The sequence below is a fragment of the Belonocnema kinseyi genome, chromosome 6 (genome assembly GCF_010883055.1).
Source record: "Belonocnema kinseyi isolate 2016_QV_RU_SX_M_011 chromosome 6, B_treatae_v1, whole genome shotgun sequence".
NCBI classification, from domain to species: Eukaryota; Metazoa; Arthropoda; class Insecta; order Hymenoptera; family Cynipidae; genus Belonocnema; species Belonocnema kinseyi.
Window position 1 is genome coordinate 88,019,667 of NC_046662.1, and position 19,883 is coordinate 88,039,549.

Here is a 19,883-nt window from a genome sequence, read left to right on the forward strand (position 1 = left end):
ACGAGAATTTAATACATTAACATTTTAATCTTTAAAAATAAATTAGGTCGATTTTTTCGAAGATAATATAATAATAAAACAATTTTTTGTTGCGTTATTTTTTACATCTAAAAGTTGTATTTTTATCAAAAATGCAACTGCTTAATTATCAACTTAATGCACCAAAATATATTATATTAATCTGCAGTTAAGATATAATTTTTTATCAATTAGCACAAATCTTGTCTGTATATTTTTATTTAGGAATTCCATGAGACAAAAGAAATAATAATCACGCGTGAGTACGTTTTCTATTATACGAAGAAAAAATAAAATAATTTTCTCTAAAAAGGGAACTTGCAATAATAAGAACAATGAAAAATAATAATATGACTTAAAATAAGAAAGTGGTGCGCAAATTTCGAAATGCGTTTCTCACAGAGAAGGAATCATTAAGTAATTAAATTCTTTCTCGTATATTTTAATATTTATATTAATACCAGAAAATCTTGTATGGTTTTAAATGAAAATTCAACCTTTAAAAACTTTTTGACGTTCTGCCACCTATATTGTAATCACACTTTATATAATAGGAACGCAAGCTTATTTTTTTCTGTACAGTTTATAAATTATTTCCATTCAAATGTTTAATTCACAATTACTGTTCATATATCTCATAACTACTGACCATGGAACCTAGAAAGTGTGTCGAAATTGCTAAGATATAAAATATTTCGTAAAAAAGGAAACTGAACTTTAACTCTTCGAGATACAAAAGACCTTATAAGTACAAATTGAATTAGACGACCTGCGACACTACGAAGTAGAACACTCACTGAATTTTTCTTCAAGTTGGTCACTAATGAATTTCCAATACCTTCTTCTGATTTTATCATATTCCTCTGCCAATTCTTTACAAAGCTGAAAAAAGCAAAGAGAATTAGATTATAGACTATACCGTCCTTTATTACATACAATTTTTATTATAACCTATACAATCACGCAAGCCTTCGATCGACTTAATTGGACTTCGGTCGATTTAAAAACAAATTCTAGACTTCATGCTGACAGTTCAAAACCAGAAAAACTTCAGACTTTGAGAGGAAAACCAAATTTACATTAAAGATGAATAATAGATTAATAAAGAAAATATCTGCAAATTAATTCCTACATTATAGTGATTCCAAGAAAATCAGTCTCCAAACGTCACAAGAATCTCTACATAATTTGAATGATTTCAAATACATTTTTTCGATTTCATTTGATAAAGGCCTAAAAACACAAAATATACAAAAATATTATTTTAACAGACTTCGCAGCACAAAATTCTCTCAGGAAGAGGCAAAATTAGGAATATTTTTCACAAAACTAGGGGAATTACTACTTTTCAATAAAGTTAATTTATAGATATGATATAAAATTTGGTCAAAATATATTGCATTTTCCACAAAATCCCCGATGGAAATAATTTTTACAAGAAAGTACACTTCCACAACTGTAAATTTTTGTTAACACATGTACTTTTTTGGGAAGAAAATTTACCAAATTGAACAACAAAAATACAGTTAAATACAAATAGCTAATTTTTCTTATATTTTCTTGTAGAAAAGTAAATTATTGTATAAAATTACAAATATTTACAAACAAAAATATAAGATTTCACAAAAGTTGAAATATTGGGAAACTGTACTTAAAATTATGTTATATATGCTCCAATGTTGTATATTACACTTGTACCAAGAACTTTGGCTATTGTAATAAATCACATTGAACTGTAGTTTAACTATTGAAAATTGAACAATAATTGATTTTACGGAACGATTCTGAATCTGTTCCAAATTAAGCAATTTACGGATTTTAACGATAAAAATGAAATTTTAAACTCTCAGTAGTATTTAAAAAAAATTAAACTAATAGATTAGTAATTGAACACTCTTATTCAATTCCAAATACTGTTTAAATATGGTTTTAATCTAAAATATTCCATTTTTAACCATTTAATTTTTTATTTTTAAATTAAGGATAGCATTTTTTTCAATATTTAGCAATATTTTACTTTTCATCTAAAATGAGCCATTATTAATGAAATATTAAAAAACAAACAATTTTAAACTGAATTATTTGAAATAGAAAACCTTAAATTATTATTATTTCAGAATGTTAAATTTAAACTTTGCATGTTACAATTTTAATTATTCTATTTAACAAATTTTTATTGTTTAAGTTAAATTATTTAATTTTTATGCATAAATAACAATTTAACTATTGTTAATTTTGCCTAGGTTTGATTTAGTTAAACAGATATTTACAAGTTTTGAGAATGTCCAATCTTAGTTTAAAATTGTAAAAGATTTCGAAAAATAAATAAATAAAAGTGGATTTTTGAAGATTCCGAAACAAAATTTTGAAGCGTTTTAATGATCTTTAAAGGTTTTAAGAAACTACAAAAAATTTCCTAAGTTTGGTGGGAAAATACAAAATGATTTTTTAGTTTAAAAAATTAATTTTAAGAGGATATTTAAAAATATTAAAAATGTGTTTTAATTAGTAAAAGGCAATGAAACAATTATTAATTTGGAAAATAATCGAGTGAGTTTTCAATATATTTAGAAATTTTGAAAAGTTAAAGTTGAAAAAATTCAAAAATATTTTTAAATGAGAACAAATTTGAAACAATTTAAAAGACAATGTAGATTTTGAAAACTTCAAATACAAAATTTATAAGGTTTTTAAGCATTTTGAAAGGTACTAAACGAATTAAAAATGTGTATCAAAATTCCTAGAAAGACTAAGAATAATTTTTTTAATTAATTTTAAAAGCATATTTAAAAGATTTTCGAAATTCTTAAAAAAAAATCTGGATGATTTTAAGGTCGTTTTTTTTCTACTTTTGTAGGGTTTTATAAAAACTTTAGGGAAAATTCGAGTTCCAGGATAATAAAATTATTATTAGATTCATAGACAATTTTTTAATGATTTTTTAAACAGATTTTTAAGAGAATATTTAAAAAGATTTCAAAACAAAATTTAATGTATGAATTAATGTTTCTAGCTTAAAATTTCTAAAAACGATACACTTTTGAAGAATTATAAATTTTTTTATTCATCTTCAATTCATAGCATTGAAAATATAGCGTGACTTTTTTTTAATCTTTTGCCTGCACAATGTATAAAAGTTAGAATCTATAAAAATTAAGATCAGATTACGGCTTTTAACTTAAAAAATTTCAATTGATCAGTGTTAATAGCTTTGATTTAATACGCGTGAATTAAAATTTTTTTCAGCTTTAATTTTTAAATTCAAAAGTATGTATTTCACTTTGACTGTCTCAATTTGCTTTTTAGTTTTTATAACTTCAAATGAAAAGATTTTTATTCCCAAGAGTCTGTTCTTTCTCAATTTTTATTTCCTGTTAAAAAGTTTTATTTTCGACCTAGGATGAGTAATACATGATTATATATTATTGACTTTTAATATTCTACTATTTCTTTAACTTTTGAAAATAAAAGTTTTTTCTAATAGCCATCATCTATACATCTTAATTTAAAATTATCTCAATGCAATATTCCAAATATTTATCATCCTAGATCAAAAAAGAACAAAATTTTTGGCTACAAAATACCTTAAATTCTTGTAGATTCTTGTAGTTGAACTTTTTTGTAAATTCTTGCAGAAAATTAAAACTACAATAAAGTACAACAAACTAGGAAAAAAAAAGTTCAAAATTCATATCAATAATAGAAAAAAGTTGTACTATCCTGTAATTTTGGTCGTAATTTATTGTATTTATTTGCAGATTCCTTTAAAAATAGTTTTAGTTTTCTGAATTTTCTATCAAATGATAAAATTTTTAAATGAAAAAAATTTCACTTCAACCAAAAACAGATGCATTTCCAACCACATTGTTGACATTTCAATACAAAAGGACTAAACTTGTATCAAAAATAAAAAAAATAATTGAAATTCCTATAAAACAATTGAAATATAATCTACAATAATGAATCTAGAACAAAAAAATTAATTTTTAACCAAAAAATTCATCTTTCCACCATGTAGTTGAATTTGCAATAAAAAAAATTAATTTTCAATAAAAAAACATAATAATTGATACTTCAAGCAAAAAATGCGAGACTTTAACTAAATAGAACCTTTAACCAAATTCATCTGAATTTGCAAACAACCAAAGAAGATAACATTTCTAGTAAATATTTGCGTTTTCTACAAATTTCTGGAATTTTCATGCTAAGAACACGAATTTGCTAGAAAACAGATCAATGTTCACCCCGAAGTGAATTTTCTAATACAAAGTTCATTTTCAACCAAGTATTTGAATTTTGTCCGAAAATAATAGAATTTTCACCCCAAAAAGACAAATTTTCAATGAAACAGATGAATTCTTAAGCATAAAGACGAATTTTCTGTGCAATTGAAAAAAATTTATTTTCAGTGACAAAATAAACTAACTTTCAAACAAACGGTTTTCAACTCAATAGTTTATTTTCCACGAAAATAATTGAATTTTTAACATTAAAAAGTGAACATTTTCAAAAAGACAATGACATTTTCAATTTGAAAATACGACTTTTAAAAAAAAGTTAATTGTCAAACAAATACTGGATTTTTAAGCTAAAAACGAGCAATTTTCAACAAAAAATGGAAAAGTTAAATATGCGGCCCCAAACATTTATTTTCAAGCGAAAAAAATCGCAAAAAGAGATGAAATTGCAACTAAAATGATAAATCATTAACAACAACAAAGAAGATATAATTTTTGACAAAGTAGTTTAAGGTTTGACCAAATAGTTGAATTTTCTATGAAAAATGTAAAAGTTAATATTTCAACGAAAAAAAACGAATATTCAACAAAATAGTTGATTCCTCAACCAAGTCAGACGATTAATTTCCAACTAAATAGTTGCATTATTAACAAGAAAAAGGAAGAACTTTCAAACAATCAGTTAGATTTTCAATTAAGAAGATTAATTTTCCATCCACAAAAAGCAAAATTACAACAAAATTCATAAATGTTCAACCAAATTTTTAAATTTTCAACTAAAAACGAAAAGACTCGAACCAATAATGAAATAGATTATCAGTTAAAGTTTAATTTTCAACCAAAAAAGAAAGCCGCCGTTACGTGAAATGTTTTTTTATGTTTAGAAACATAATAAAAGTTTCCGAAATGAAAAAAAGATTTTGAAGATGAATTATTGTAATAAAGAACTTAAATAAAATTTTGATGTAACACTAAATGCTTTTTTCAATATTGTTGTAGTCATACAAAAATTGAAGTTACCACATGTAAATATATACTGCTTGAAATTCGAAAATTTCAATCTTGTTTTTAAATTTATATACATATAATTATTATTAGACTCTTGAGAATATTAAAAAAAAGTTTTTAAATACATCAGATGTGACAGAAAAGATTCTAGAAGATTTTGAATAAATTCTTTCATTGTGTAGGATTTTAGAAAACATTAGAAAAAATTCAAGTATTTTTAAAAGATATTTAGGACTTAGAAGTTTGGAAGAAATCAAGAAATATTTTATATATGTTCGGAAATGTTTCCAAGTTTATAAATATTCCTTATCTATTTAAAACTTCTTATATTCCTGGAAATATTTTCATATGACTCGAATTTTTCTCAAATTTTTGAAAAATCATTTGAAATGTAAAAAAAATTGCATTATAATCTTCTTCATTTTCCAAAGCAATTAGAATCTACTACACTATTTTTCGAAATTTTAGGAAATCGTTTGATATATTTCAAAACCTTTTTTAATTTTCTCTTAAAGTTTATTTTTCAAAATAAAAAATAATTTAAATTTTTCATACGCATATTAAGCAGATTATTTTTTTCAATCTTCTCAAAATTTCTAAACCTTCTAGGCTGTAATAAATTATTCAAGTGTTTTGTGTTTGTTTTTAATTTTGCAAAATTAAAAAAGTTGCCTTTAAAGCTTTGCAGATTTTTCTTTGAAGATTTTAAAAATCTTATTTAATCGCTTGAAACGTTTTGAAACAATCTCTTCAAATCAATTTTCCGAAATACAAAATCATTTTAATCATTGCTAGGAACTTAATAAAATTTTCGTTTTCGTAAAACCTTAAAAATACTTTAAAAACATAAATTTGCGTTTTGTTCGAAGGGCCCTAAATCTAGAATTCTATGCTCTATTAATTTAAAAGATCGTGAGATTCTTACCTTGCGAGCATGATCATAGCAAAATATTGAATCTGGAGATTCATCCTTTTTGTCCCTTTCTTGACAAATGTCTATTATACAACCCAGCAAATGATTTGTCCTAAAACCTTCCGAGTAAAGCTCTTCACACATCTTCATAACTTTCTCATTGTAACCCAATCCTTTTGGATCCTTCATTAATATTCTGAAATAATAAAATCAAAGATTAACTTATATATTCAAAAAACAGTTAATTAGAGTTATAGATGTTACAAAATATGATCTACCCTCTCAAATAATTCCAAGGGCTTTCGTTTCCTTTGACTAATAATATTTTACTAATAGCGAAATCGACTTCGCGTTCAATAATCTCTGGTTCAAACTTTGTCGTATTGTCTAACACAAAATAACGTTGATTCCATGCTGAATTATTTCTCACATCTTCTATCAATAACTGTTCAACATATTCTATTTCATTATCATACAAACTGTAAAAAAGTGGAGATGACCATCATTAGAAAAATCTCAAATTTGCAGATAGAAATAAATTGTAATATAAATCTCTAGCTGTTGCAGATAAAATTATTCAAGGTGAACTCAAATAAAAATTTTGTATGCGTACTTGAAAGTTTTGATAACCCACTGACGATGTTGCCAGGCATGGTAGTTCTTGGCATCCTTTTCTAAAATTAATTTAGTAAAATCTAATTCATGACTGGCATCTTTCAGCCACTCCACTATCACTTGCCTGTGATGCCAGACTTGATAGTTTTTAGAATTATGTTTGATCATAAAGTCAATATATTTCAATTCTTCTCGAAGATCACTACCCAGGGTTTGAAGAATTTCTCTTCTGTAGGTCCATACTGTGTAATTTGCGGGATTTAACCAGATACAGTCGACGGTTAACTCCAGAACTCGTTCTGACTTTTCTCCAGAAATTAAAATTGCTCGAAAGTAATCGTAGACGTCCTTAACTGTTGAGATTTAAAAAATAGAGATAGCAATTATTCACAGGATGAATTACCTCAAATCTTGACAAAAACCGGACAATTCCAGGATTTTTCAATTATATATTTTTTGTTATGGTACTGATTAGTTATTTATAAGTAATTATTCGATTTTATTTTCATGCTTAAAATTCAAGGCATATTTAATATACTTCTTTTTGAATAAGAGATCTTTTCCTGAGATTAGTAAAAACAATTTTAAAAAGTTTGATTTGAATAATATAATATCAGTACTATAAAGTTACTTATAGAAATAAAAAAGCATTGTCATATAATTTTATATTACCCAAAAATTAAGTACGCCCGAAAAAAATTTCACGCGACTTTAAAAACAATTAATTTGTGTGCAAAAATTAATTGACAGTTCCAGATTTTTCAGGTGCGTTGATACCTTAAATTCAACATAAAAAATTCAATAAGTTTCGTAACTAATTTCGAGAAATATATACAAATCTCAAAAAAATAGAATAAAATTGGATAGAAAAAGTGAGGTTATGTATCAAATGAGTGTCTTCGCTTCTTGATCTCGTTTCCCTCGAAAGGCATGAACTCATCAATAATAAAGTGTAATGGGAAAAGTAAAAAACCATTTTCTTTTCAAAATAAAAGAATATTTACTCACATTTTTCGGAGTATGCAATTGCAACAATCGGATGAGGACCGTCATCCTGAGGCACTGGAACAACATCTTTCCATTCCTTTCTGTCTCTATAGAAAATCCATTTAGGTCGTTTGAAGTGCTCCTCGAGTGTTGCCTCGTCATCAGAACTATCTGACATTTTTCTTTTTATTAACCGTAAAAACCACTCCAAAACTGCAAAACGATAAATCTTTCTTTACTAACGTTTAGTTGGTGTAGTTTACATACCGCACCGCATGATTCACGCATACATAGTCAACAAATCAATACGCATGCGCAGAATCATTTTCACTTCTCATTATCTTTGCCAAAGATATTATAAACATAGATGCGGTGCGGCAAAGATATCTTTGCCAATACTAAGTCGGTAAATACTAAATACTTAAAAATATAAAATACAAATCTTATATCGAGAATTTTGATTTATCATTTCGAATTAATGAATCAATTATTTGAATAAATTTCGCATCAAGAAAATATGTAGATGCATAAGATTTACTTTTAAATTGAATTAAAATGGAATTGTATTTTAATAAATATTTTTAGCTGACATCTTTTATAGAAAAAATTAGTCATTTTGCAATTAAAATTTACTGCCTATGAATTATATTATTTTGTTGTTTTGATAAAAAGCGGTAGAAATTCTACTAAATGAAAATGTACGTTTGAAGACATTAAAAGTTTCAATTGATAAACATATTGAGTTGAAATTTAAAATAATTAATTTTTTAAATAAATATGATCGTACAGCGTTCTCGCATGTATAATTAGCGATTTTAAGTATTTAGATGTAGAGTTAAATTTTATAGGAATACCGCCTCCCTTACGATTATTAATTTAAGTAAACAATAATTCGTAAATTTCTATGTTTGTGTAATTAATTATAAATTAAATAGATTATAATAAAACGACAAAATTATATAATAAATATATTTTTATTTTATTTTTTTATATAATATTTTATAGAAATTGATGTATCTTACTATGTATGTAAGTTATGTCCCGATTTTTTAAATTGAGAACCCCATAATTTCAAAATTGAACAAATGTATTTTTGAATTTTACTCGAGTGGTTGATCAGAATAAATAAATATTTTGCCTAACATTTCTCAATTTAAACTAAAAGGTCAGAAATTATTAGAAAGTTTCAAACACATTTATCTCTTAATTGTTAGTTTGTAATAAAATAATCCGTAAATTAACTATTTATTGTCGCGGGCAAATTCTCATCGGGCGCTGAGCGCGTGGCTCGCAAGTTTGAGCGCGCCTGGGGCGCGCGTCTTTTGATTCCCGCGATTCCCGCTCAGATTTTATTCTTTACATTTAGAATGCTTGAATGAAATTTTATCAAAAACATCTCTTTAGATCGCAGTATTTATATGCGTGTTCATATTCTGAATTTATTTCTCAAATAACTATAGTTAAAGATTAAATTTCTCAAAGCTCTGTAGGCTTTGAGATACACAATATTATCGTGACACTCACGCTGAACACTCGTTTTTTGACAAACAGTTGTAAATTTATATTTTCTGAACCACCTTAAAATAAACTTAAAAAAATAAAATCCTTTTTTTAGACATTTTTCTCTATCTCGCGTTATTATGCTAATAATAGGATTTTGTTTTTCATATTATTTTTTATACACGTATAAAGCAAAATATCCTACAAGTCTTCTTTCAGATTTTTTACGTATCTTGCGTCTTTTAGCGTAATATTGGAATTTTCGATTATCTGCATATATTACTCACGATAAAACAAAATTAGGAGTCCCATTGAAAAGTGGTTTAAAGAAATTTTGTAGGATTTTTCAAAACCTATAATTTCTCTTTGAGACTTTTTGTCGTATTTTGCGTCATTTGGTTCAAAATTTGAATGTTGTGGTGTCAAATTTCGGGCAATTCTAATACTTTCTCCATCATAAATAATAAGAATGTAATAAATGAATACAAATTTGTATCACTTTCTTGGGGGAATAACTTTTTTCTATCAATTTGTTTTTGTAGCTTTTGTTGTTTTTCCACAAATTTTTCATTTTTATTTTTAATACCATTTTTATGATCAATACCAAAACTACGTGTCATGTCAAAAAATAATTCATAACAAACTTGGAGCTCTTTTTCGAGTAAATAATTTTTTTTCGTAAAAGTTGTCCTCAGTTGAAGAGGGCAGCACCTCGAGGCATGCAAAAATGTAGTTAGATATATATATCGTGTGCCACTCCGACCTCCCGTGCCACATCTATGCTTATAATTTCTTTGATTATACTAATATATTATACTAATTATATTATTAGGGAAATTATACAATCTTAAATTGTATGATTAATCCCTTCAAAAAATGTTGACGACTGATTTTTATCCTCATCAGATTTCATACGTTTTCTTGGAGTGGTTCTTATTCAAACACAATTAAATTTGTATACAGCAAAATTTACATCCTTAAACGTTTCTACGTTTTGCGTACAATTAAAAAAATTTCATTTTCAAACTTCCAAATTTTTATTACCGCAAATATTAAAAATAGTCGACTTTTAAGCTGCGAAATTAATTAACTTTAAATTTGAAATACTTAGTCCTGAAATAATTTAAATTGGCATGCCTAAGAATAAAAGTTTCTTTCAAAGTTTACAATTTTAAGTGTCACTCGTAGCTGTTTAATATCGACGGGTTCGAATTCGCGTTTACTGTATCATTGAAAGTTTTAAATTCAAAATTGTTTCGTTTCAAAAATTAACTAATTGAAATTTAAAAAATTCAAAAAATTAAACGATTTGAAATTAAAATGTTAAAAATTGTATTTTTAAAAACAAAAATAGATCAAAGTTTGTAAAATATATATAATTTGTAAAATGCATACCTCATTAATTTCTTTAACTTTGAATTGTTACAATTTATGCTGATTATCTCACCCGAAAAATATATGGAATGTGAAGGTCAAAAAACAATGAAACATCACATAAATTTAAATTTTTTTTAATAAACAACACAGCAAAAAAACATTTACACTAAGACTGGCATATCTTTCAAATAAAAAAAAAGTGAATAGGGCTGAAATTTCTGTTAACCCTAACAGTAATTTATACATAATGAATATCTTATGTTTATGAATATCATACATATGCACTCTTCGATCACTCTTTTACTTTCATCCATTTTTCAGTCAATCACACAAGTCCCAAAATTCACAAGGACTTTATCAAATTTTGCTCAAATCGGGTATTTGAAGCCTACGAAATGCTGCTATTTCATAGCCAAAATAAGTAACTACAGAAGACGTTTTACAACACTCAATCCTATATGTACACAATTTACATCATGATGTTCCAGTTCGGTGAAAATTTAGAAACCTAATGTATGAAAAAATCATACTCCTACATTATCAATTTGCTCAATTTCTCAAAGACTTTCAAGCTAAACTAAATTTTCCGCTATCAAATCAGCTCTCACCATAACACACTTAGTTCTATTAGCTTTTACATCAAGAATTTTTACGTAAATTTTACGAATATTTATAAACTTGCAACTGCAATAAACTTTCACAGTCGAGTAATTAAATGTTCGTAATTTTGTATGAGACAAAAAATGTAATTAAGATGTTAAAAATAAAAATAAGTGCATTATTCGCTCACATTAAAAATGGACCTAAGATGCGTGTAAATTCAAGTCAATTAAATATTTTTAATTCTTCTCCTCCTTCTTTTTCTCATCTTCCTTCTCGGGTTCTTGTTGTGTACTCTGGTTGGAGCTTTCACGTTCAGAAGCCATCTTTTTGTACGCCATTTCAAATAATTTCAGACTGGCCTGCTGAAGTTCGTTGGTTTGTTTCTTTATTTCTTCTGGATCCATCTCATCTTTCTTCGCCAAAGTTTCCTTCATCTTTGCGATCTTCTCCGTCAAATTCGTGCACTAAAATAGGGAGAAACACATGAAATAAACATTCATTCCCATGATGGAAGAAAAATAAATATGCCACGACAGGTAGACCACTCGATCTTTGAGTGTACACTAGATTTTAAGAATTAAAAAAGATGTTAAAAACCTCAACAAATATTAAAGATATCAAAATATTTCTCAATATTGTAAAGATTTCACAATGATTTCAAAAATTCCAAAGATTTAAAAAATGTCACAAAGATTAATAATAAGATCCCATATAGAAAAAAAACTATTTAAGATGTCAAACGTCGTTTATACAGTCAATCTTCAACAATGATTTCACAGATTTTAAAGGCTTCACAAGAATAAACAGGCCTCACCGTCCCCAAAGGATAAAATATACGGACCCAAGGTGACTTTTAATCACACACATAAGGTAACTTTGGCGCGCTTAAAGGTTAATAAATACAGTATAAATTACTAACTCATGAAAACAATTCTTGAAAACAATTTCTGTAAAATTAGGATTGACTTTAGAGGAATTTAAGGTAAACGAGAAGAATTCGACGAAATACATATAAATTCAAGTTCAATTAAAAATACGACAAACCTTCGTTGAATTTAGTTATTTTGAAATTAGCTCAGAAATGTTTAAGAAAATCCCACAGAACTTCAATAATTCAGGTTAAATTAAGAAGAAATGAGGAAGAATTCCATAAAAGAATTCCAGTCAATTTCAAAAGAATGGAAATGAATTTTCACAAATTTTTAGTATAAAATTAATACTTTTATTTCAGTTAAATTTGAGTGAATTTATAGGAATTTAATGGAAGCGAGAAGAATTCAATGAAATTCATCCAAAATCAAACTGAATAAAAAATTGAAAAATCAAGTGAATTCAAAACAATTAGAAAATATGAAAAAAATCATTAAATAAAAGAACTTTGAAATAAGTTTCGAAAAACTAAAGAGAATTTAAAATAAATATGCTGAAATGTCTAAATTTAAGGTGAGTTTAAAAGACTTTAAGATGAATGAAACAAAAAAATATTTAAAATCCACTGAATTGAGTAAATTTCAGTTAATTTAGAAGAATTCAAAAGGACTAAAGACAATTCAGGATAAATTAATAAGAATTCTAAACGAATTGCATCAAATATTTGAAATCTCTTGAAACTCTACGAAATCCCTCACTTCCTGTGAATAAATTCTTTGAAGTCCATTAAAATATTATACAATTCCGTGAAAATACCTTGAAAACTTTTAAAACCCCCATAAAATAATAGAAATCCGCGGAAATCTGATAAAATCCCTTGGAATCTTTCCAGGTATCCTATAACCGTACAGATCCTGTAAAATCCTTTCGTATCTTCTGAAATTCTAAGAAATTCTATAAAACCCGCATGCAAATTTGTTTAAATCCCACAAAAGTATTAAAAACCGTCGAAAACCACTTAGTTTGTTCAAATCTCTTGAAAATGCCTTGGAATATTTTAATATTCCTTACAACATTTTGAAGTCTTTGAAATACCTTCAAACTATTAAAATAAACAAATAACAGTTCTAGAAATCTCTTAAAATTTCCACAAATACTTTAAATCCTTCGATATCTTTTGAAACATTTGAAAGCTCTTGAAAATGCCTGGAAATCTTTTACAATACACTCAAATATTTCAATCCCTTTAAAATCCCATTAAATTGCTGAAATCCATTAAAGATTTATTTGTAACCTTTCAAAATAACCTATAATATTTTTAAATTAATAATCTTAAATTTTTTTAAATCCATTGAATTAATTAGGACTTAATAAATTTAGAAGAATTCAGGTGAATTGAAAAATTCAAAAGAGTTCCAAAGAAGTAAGGATAAATATTATTAAACAATGTGAAATTCTACAATATCAAATCTGGCGATATTTTCGAAAATCCAGAAAAATGTATTAAAATACATTGAGAGCTTTAAAATCACTCAAAAGCATACCAATCTTCAGAAATTGTATAAAATGCTCGGAAATCTTTTAAAATATCTTAAAACCTTGTAGGACCTATAAAATTGTTCCATTCAAGACAATTCAGATATTTAATAGTGATTAAACCACGCGTTGATTTGTTGAAAGAAAAAACGTAAACGCAATTCAAGATCTTTTCCAGATCACCCCTTTTTAAATGAAATAATTAAATAACAGTTTGTTATAGATGTAAAAATTGTTAAGAAAGCAGAATCACACATAAATTCTTAATTTTTCACATATTCACATATTTAAAATCCTTGAAATCTGACATCTTTGTGAATTTTTTGAAATATTTGTGAAATCTTTCTTTAATCTGTGTTTCTGAAATTTAATGTCTTCGTTTGAAATCTTCTCAAATTTGTTGAAACCTTTTTATTTTATTTAACATCTTTGAAATATTATCGAAATCTTCCGTAATGTTTTGAAATCATTAAAATATTTGAAATCGTTTCAAATCTTCGAAATATTTTTAAATCGTTGAAAGATGGTGTACCGTGCCCTTTTTGAAATCTTTGGAAATCTTTATTTTTTTGAGATCTGCGTGCAATTTTTATTGAATCTGTTGTATTCATTTGAAATCATTAAAAAATTTTTTTAATCTATGTAAAATCTTTTGAAATCATAGAAGTCTTTAAAATCCTTACAATCTTTATGAAATATTCGAAATATTTGGAATCCTTAAAATCTTTGTAAAATATTCAGAATTCTTTAAAATACTGTAAAAATCTTTGAAATATTTTAAAACCTTTTAAGATCTTTAGTAATTTTTGTAATCCAGTGTACACTCAAAAACTGAGCAGTAAACCTCTTGAAAAATCCATCATGTTGTCACGGCTCATTCTAATTTTGAAACTGAGTTAACGTCGAAAATTTCAACTACTAAATTTTTATAATTTGTAAATTGAATATCACAAAAAAAATGAAGACTTTAACATTCTATAATAGCGGAGACAAAATTAAGTAAGTCTACAAAAAATGCCCAGAAATGTCTTTATTCATTGTGTAATGAGTAAAGATTTTAATTACTTTTCGCATTTCGATCAAATAACTGTTTTAAAAGAAAAAAAAACAACTTAATTCCAGGGTATTAAAGTTTAAAAAAAGTCAAGAAAAATTCCAAGTTTTCAAGGTAGCTGGACATGAATAAATAAAAATATTACCTCTTCTTGCGGCAATTGGGCTTTGTATTCCTCCATCTTAGCCTCGGTGTCGTGAATAATTCCTTCAGCTTGATTTACAACCTCTACTCTTTCCTTCTTTATCCTATCTTCCTTTGCATACTGTTCGGCTTTCTTCACCATATTTTCTATCTCATCCTTGCTGAGACCACCGCTGGACTGAATTACGACTGAAATTTATCAAGATTCAGATAATATCCTTTTCTAAAAAGCAGTGACAAACAAATAATTGCTTTTATAGAAATTAATCAGAAATTAGTGTCTACACATGCTACTCTTTAGAGTAACCTTGAGCGACGAAAAATAAAAACATCATAGTAAGAAATCACGCTTCGAAAAACTTCTTTTACGGAAACAAACTTACTTTGCTGTTCTTTGCCGGTACCCTTATCCCTAGCCGAAACGTGAACGATACCATTGGCATCAATGTCGAACGTAACTTCAATTTGTGGAACACCTCTGGGTGCTGGTGGAATTCCAACGAGAGTAAACTGCCCTAAAATCTTATTGTCAGCCGCCATTTCTCGTTCACCTTGATGAACTTTAATTTCGACTTGTGTCTGTCCGTCAGCTGCCGTTGAAAATACTTGACTCTTCTTGGTAGGAATCGTGGTGTTACGTGTAATCAGCTTTGTGAAAACTCCTCCTAGAGTCTCAATACCTAAACAGAATGTTTACGAAAGTTAGTCAAACGAAATCAATAAATTTAACATTTAAATTGTAAAACAGAATTCAGGCACTAACGTTTCTTCATTAATTTCAGAGAGAAGATTAGTCCAAAACATCATGAAAAATTTACGGAAAAACTTGCAACTTATGGAGGAACATAGGATGGGTAGAAAAAGGAAAAGATATTAAAGTGGGTCTAATCAAATTCTGGAAAGAAATTCCCTGACAATTCCACTTTTTTTCTCTGTATCTAGGCATTCAATTGATGTGTTTAATTTCGAAAGCTTTGACTAATGATATTACAATATATTATAAAGTATATCAGCACCATAGAGTCATAGACTAATTAATAATTAAATAATACTAAAAACATAATGACTCAAATAAAGAAAACCATTTCAACGAAAGTGATACATTTTTGTCTAGAATGATGAATCTTCAACTGAAATAGACGAAATTTTAACAAACAAACAAAATAATCAACCAAGTAGTTTTATTTTTAACAAAAAATTAATTTTCAAACCAGGAGATTAATTTTTTACCAAAAAAGGCGATTTTTCAACGAAATACATGAATTTTCAACGGAATACTTAAGTTTTTAACTGAGAAAAACAAATTTCCAAAGGTATAGCTGAATTTTAAGCCAAAAAGATCAATTCTTACCTAAAACAACGAACCTTTGGCTTGAACAGTTGAGGTATCAACCAATAAGAGATTGTTAACAAAAAAAATTGATTTTAACACCAAGAAAATTAAATTAAAAATTAAAAAATTAAATTTGAAGTTAAAAGAATATTAAAAAAAAAAAAAAATCTTCAGAAAAATAGTTACATTTTCAAACATTTTGAGTTTAAAATTAATTTTAAAAAAACACAACATTTTCAAAGATTGCAAAACTTATGCAATAGATAAATTTTCAGTAAAAATTAATTTGTAGAAAAAAAGACAGAATTTTCAAAACAAAATAGCCCATTTTTTAAACGAAGTAATGAGCAAGCAATTAAAATGATTCTTCAAAAAAATTTATCAAAAGGGTTTAACTTTCAAACACGTAATTAAATTTCCATTCCCCAAAAGATAAATTACGAAGGAAACATGTAGTAGTTCAGATTTCAAACAAACAAAAATATTTTGATTTTCAATCAAAAACATTTGAAGAAAATAATAAATAAAAGTTTTTAACATGAGTTGAATTTTCAACTAAGAAAGATTTCTCAGTCAAGAGAAATCAAAAATTGCAAAGAAACTGTTGAATTTTCAGGCAAAATGATCAATTTTTAACCAGGAATATTAACTTTATGTAAAAAAAGAACGAAATTCCAATCAAAAGTTAAAAACCATAACTTTAAACTAACAAAAAAACACAATTTTTTAACAAAATTTTAAAATAAAGTCATATAAAGTTACTTTTGCAAATAATGAAGCTCGCGCAAAAATTCCCTGTCTTTAAAAAAAATTCCCTAATATTTCCAGGTATATAAAAATTCCACGACAATTCAGGTTTGCAATTGAATAATTGTAAATTAAATGCATTTAACTGAAAAATTTAGAATTTTTAACTTTTATAAATTGTAGAGTTCAAAAATTCAGATTCAGTTCCAAAATAAAAATCCACATAATCATTTTCAATGCTCTAAATTGAAAAATAAATCAATAAATTTAACCATTTTTTAAATTATAGTATTTCAACCAATCACAAGCTAGATACATTAAAACTTGAAGGGTGAAATTGATTTAAACTGAACCATTTTTACATTAGAAGTTGAATTACTGTTAATTTGAAAAGTTTAAATGTCCTTGCAGGGAGAAGAGATTACTTCTAGAATCTGCTCCTTGATTTTATTCGCCCTTTGGCGCAAGAACTAAGATCATCGGAAGCCATGCTTTTAAAGCACGGTAAAATTATGACGAAACTCACCAAGCGAAAGAGGAGTGACATCGAGCAGCAAAACATCAGTGACATCACCAGCGAGAACTCCGCCCTGAATAGCAGCCCCGATAGCAACCGCTTCGTCGGGATTAACTGCCCTTGATGGCTGCCTTCCAAAGAGGTCTTGAACAGTCTGGCTGACTTTGGGAACTCGGGTCATTCCTCCAACCAACAAAACTTCGCCGATATCAGATTTGGATACTTCTGCGTCGGAGAGAGCTTTCTGGCAAGGCTGAATTGTGCGTTTGATCAGATCTCCGACAAGACTCTCAAATTTACTTCTCGAAAGTTTCAGATTCAAGTGTTTTGGTCCACCTGCATCCATTGTCAGATAGGGAAGGTTGATGTCAGTTTGCAGCGAACTTGAGAGTTCGATCTTTGCCTTCTCAGCAGCCTCTTTCAATCGCTGCATCGCCATTGCATCCTTTGTCACATCGATACCTTGCTGTTAAATCAAAATTAATTAAGCGCGTGCACCTTTCAAAGATTACAAACATCTCTAAAGGCAGTTTTATCAACTTTATCAGTTATAAATGTCCACACTCGCTACTTCATAATGTAACTTTGAGAGACGAAAAATATAATCATCATATTAGAGGGTGTTTACTCAAATCCTGAAAAATAAAATTCCCTGCCAAGTTCCAATTTTTGCTAGGTATCTGAAGTTTTTTCCAGGTACAATTTTTCAGTTTAATTTAGAAAGATTTGATCAATTAAATTACAAGCTATTGCTAGGGATGTACACGATGTACAATCAATCTGAAAACTCGACGGTCATTAAAATGATTGACAAAATCGAAGAAAATAATTTATTAATTTCTGCGAATCTTGACGAAAGCTTCTTTACGTACTTCAGAAAAAAAAGTTAAAATTGTTTACTTAACAGTAGCTAATTGGAGTTTTAATTTTTGCTATCTCTCTAAAGAAAAGTTACAATTCTTATTTAATCCTTATGATGAAGACCTCATTTTATTCGTTGAAGGATTCTCTACAATCCTGTTTGAGTGATGTTTATAAAAATTCAAACTTTCATTGTTTAAACAATAACAACTATATGACTTCTACATTATTTTAACAAATAAATCCCACCCAAATATAATTATAGAAAATCATTCAAAGAATAAAATAAGGTCTTTCTCATTAGGACTAAATAAGCATTGTAACTTTTCTCTAATGAGGAAGAAAAAAAATAAAACTCTAAATAGCTACAGTTAAACGAACAAATTTAACCTGAATTATTCTTTCCCTGATGTAGGCTAAGAAACCTCCTTCAAGATGGGCAAAAATTTATAATAGATCTATTTTTGTTAATTTTATTATTTATTTTTATTTATTTTATTATTTTATAAACCTTGAATTTGTCTCTTAAGACCACATTTATTTTATTTTAACATTTATTTTATCATTTTACACTTCAAATTCGGTGCGCATTTATATAAAATAATTCTATGTGCAATATTAAATTCAAGTTAAACCGCTTCGAAATACCAATTTTTCAAAGTAAAAATATTGCATCTTCGAGAATATAAATTAATTTTGAACCAAACAAATTAATTTCCTGACAAAAATACGAGTTTTCAACAAAATACACGAATTATCAACCAAACAGTTAAATTTTCAATTATAGAAGCTTAATTTTCAACAAAATACTTAAAAAATATCAGTTTTCAAAATAAAGGAATTTTTAATTAAAAAAGATACATTAAATTCAAAAATTTCGACCAAGAAAAAAAGAATTAAAAAAATGAGTTAGATTTTCCAACAAAGTGATGAATTATAGACTAAAATAATTGAATATCAACTAAAAAGATTAATTTTAAATCAAAATAATGGAGTATTCAACTGAAATAATCTTTTAACATTTTCAATAAAAATTTGTTCAAAAAAATTAAAGAAAAGTAAGTTGCATTTTCAAATTTTTAGTTTCTCTTCTTATTCTTCAAACTCGTTGCATATTGAGATAAAATGAATGTAGGTATTATATTAACCCTTAAACGGCCAAAACGCCACTACCGGGACACTGATTTTCAACGGCCAATAACTAAGACTATTCGACACTAGAAAAAATTGAGACACATATATTTTTATTGCTTAAGATCTCCTCTTTCCGACGGTGCCAATGAAATTCCTCAAAAAATTTATTTATTATCCCAAAATGCAGTTTAAACAAAAAAAGAAGTGATTTTTCGTGCCTATTTTTTTTGTGAACCATTTTCCAAAGCTTTTCGAGTCTGTAATTAACCTGGAATTTCACTAACCGGTGGAATAAATGTCTAAACTTTAAGAATCCATGGTTCTAGGATCGATTTTTCGTTTTAGTATTTTCAAAATGGCGTCTTAATGGCAACATTTTTGTGAAAACATTCATGAATTTTTTTACAATAAACGATGCGCTTTTCGGA

The 19,883-nt window shown here is 27.0% G+C and overlaps 2 protein-coding genes across 2 annotated transcripts in view; both read right to left on the reverse strand.

Annotated features, from left to right (window-relative positions):
- Positions 1 to 516: 516 nt before the first annotated feature.
- On the reverse strand, positions 517 to 8,060 carry LOC117175203 (protein farnesyltransferase/geranylgeranyltransferase type-1 subunit alpha). Its single transcript, XM_033364842.1, has 5 exons — positions 7,801 to 8,060; positions 6,791 to 7,145; positions 6,456 to 6,656; positions 6,190 to 6,373; positions 517 to 900 (listed from the first exon to the last, which is right to left on the reverse strand). The coding sequence occupies exons 1-5, from the start codon at positions 7,955 to 7,957 to the stop codon at positions 796 to 798; spliced, it is 1,002 nt and encodes a 333-aa protein (XP_033220733.1). The 5' UTR covers positions 7,958 to 8,060; the 3' UTR covers positions 517 to 795.
- A 2,724-nt stretch (positions 8,061 to 10,784) lies between these two features.
- Positions 10,785 to 19,883, reverse strand: part of LOC117175490 (heat shock 70 kDa protein cognate 5-like) — a 17,827-nt gene continuing 8,728 nt past the window's right edge. Inside the window, exons 7-10 of the mRNA XM_033365196.1 lie at positions 17,470 to 17,926; positions 15,247 to 15,543; positions 14,865 to 15,052; positions 10,785 to 11,723 (exon numbers count right to left, since the gene is read on the reverse strand). Of these exons, the coding sequence (XP_033221087.1) occupies positions 11,496 to 11,723; positions 14,865 to 15,052; positions 15,247 to 15,543; positions 17,470 to 17,926 (1,170 nt within the window). The 3' untranslated portion in view covers positions 10,785 to 11,495. The remainder of the gene's footprint in view (positions 11,724 to 14,864; positions 15,053 to 15,246; positions 15,544 to 17,469; positions 17,927 to 19,883) is intronic.

What these genes read in the sequence shown, in the direction of transcription:
- LOC117175203 (XM_033364842.1), bottom strand. Translation starts at nt 7,957, where the DNA reads ATGTCAGATAGTTCTGATGACGAGGCAACACTCGAGGAGCACTTCAAA. An exon ending in AATTGCATACTCCGAAAAAT is followed by an intron (nt 7,146 to 7,800) that starts GTGAGTAAATAT and finishes AAATCTCAACAG; the next exon opens with TTAAGGACGTCTACGATTAC. An exon ending in CCTTGGAATTATTTGAGAGG is followed by an intron (nt 6,374 to 6,455) that starts GTAGATCATATT and finishes TTATTATTTCAG; the next exon opens with AATATTAATGAAGGATCCAA.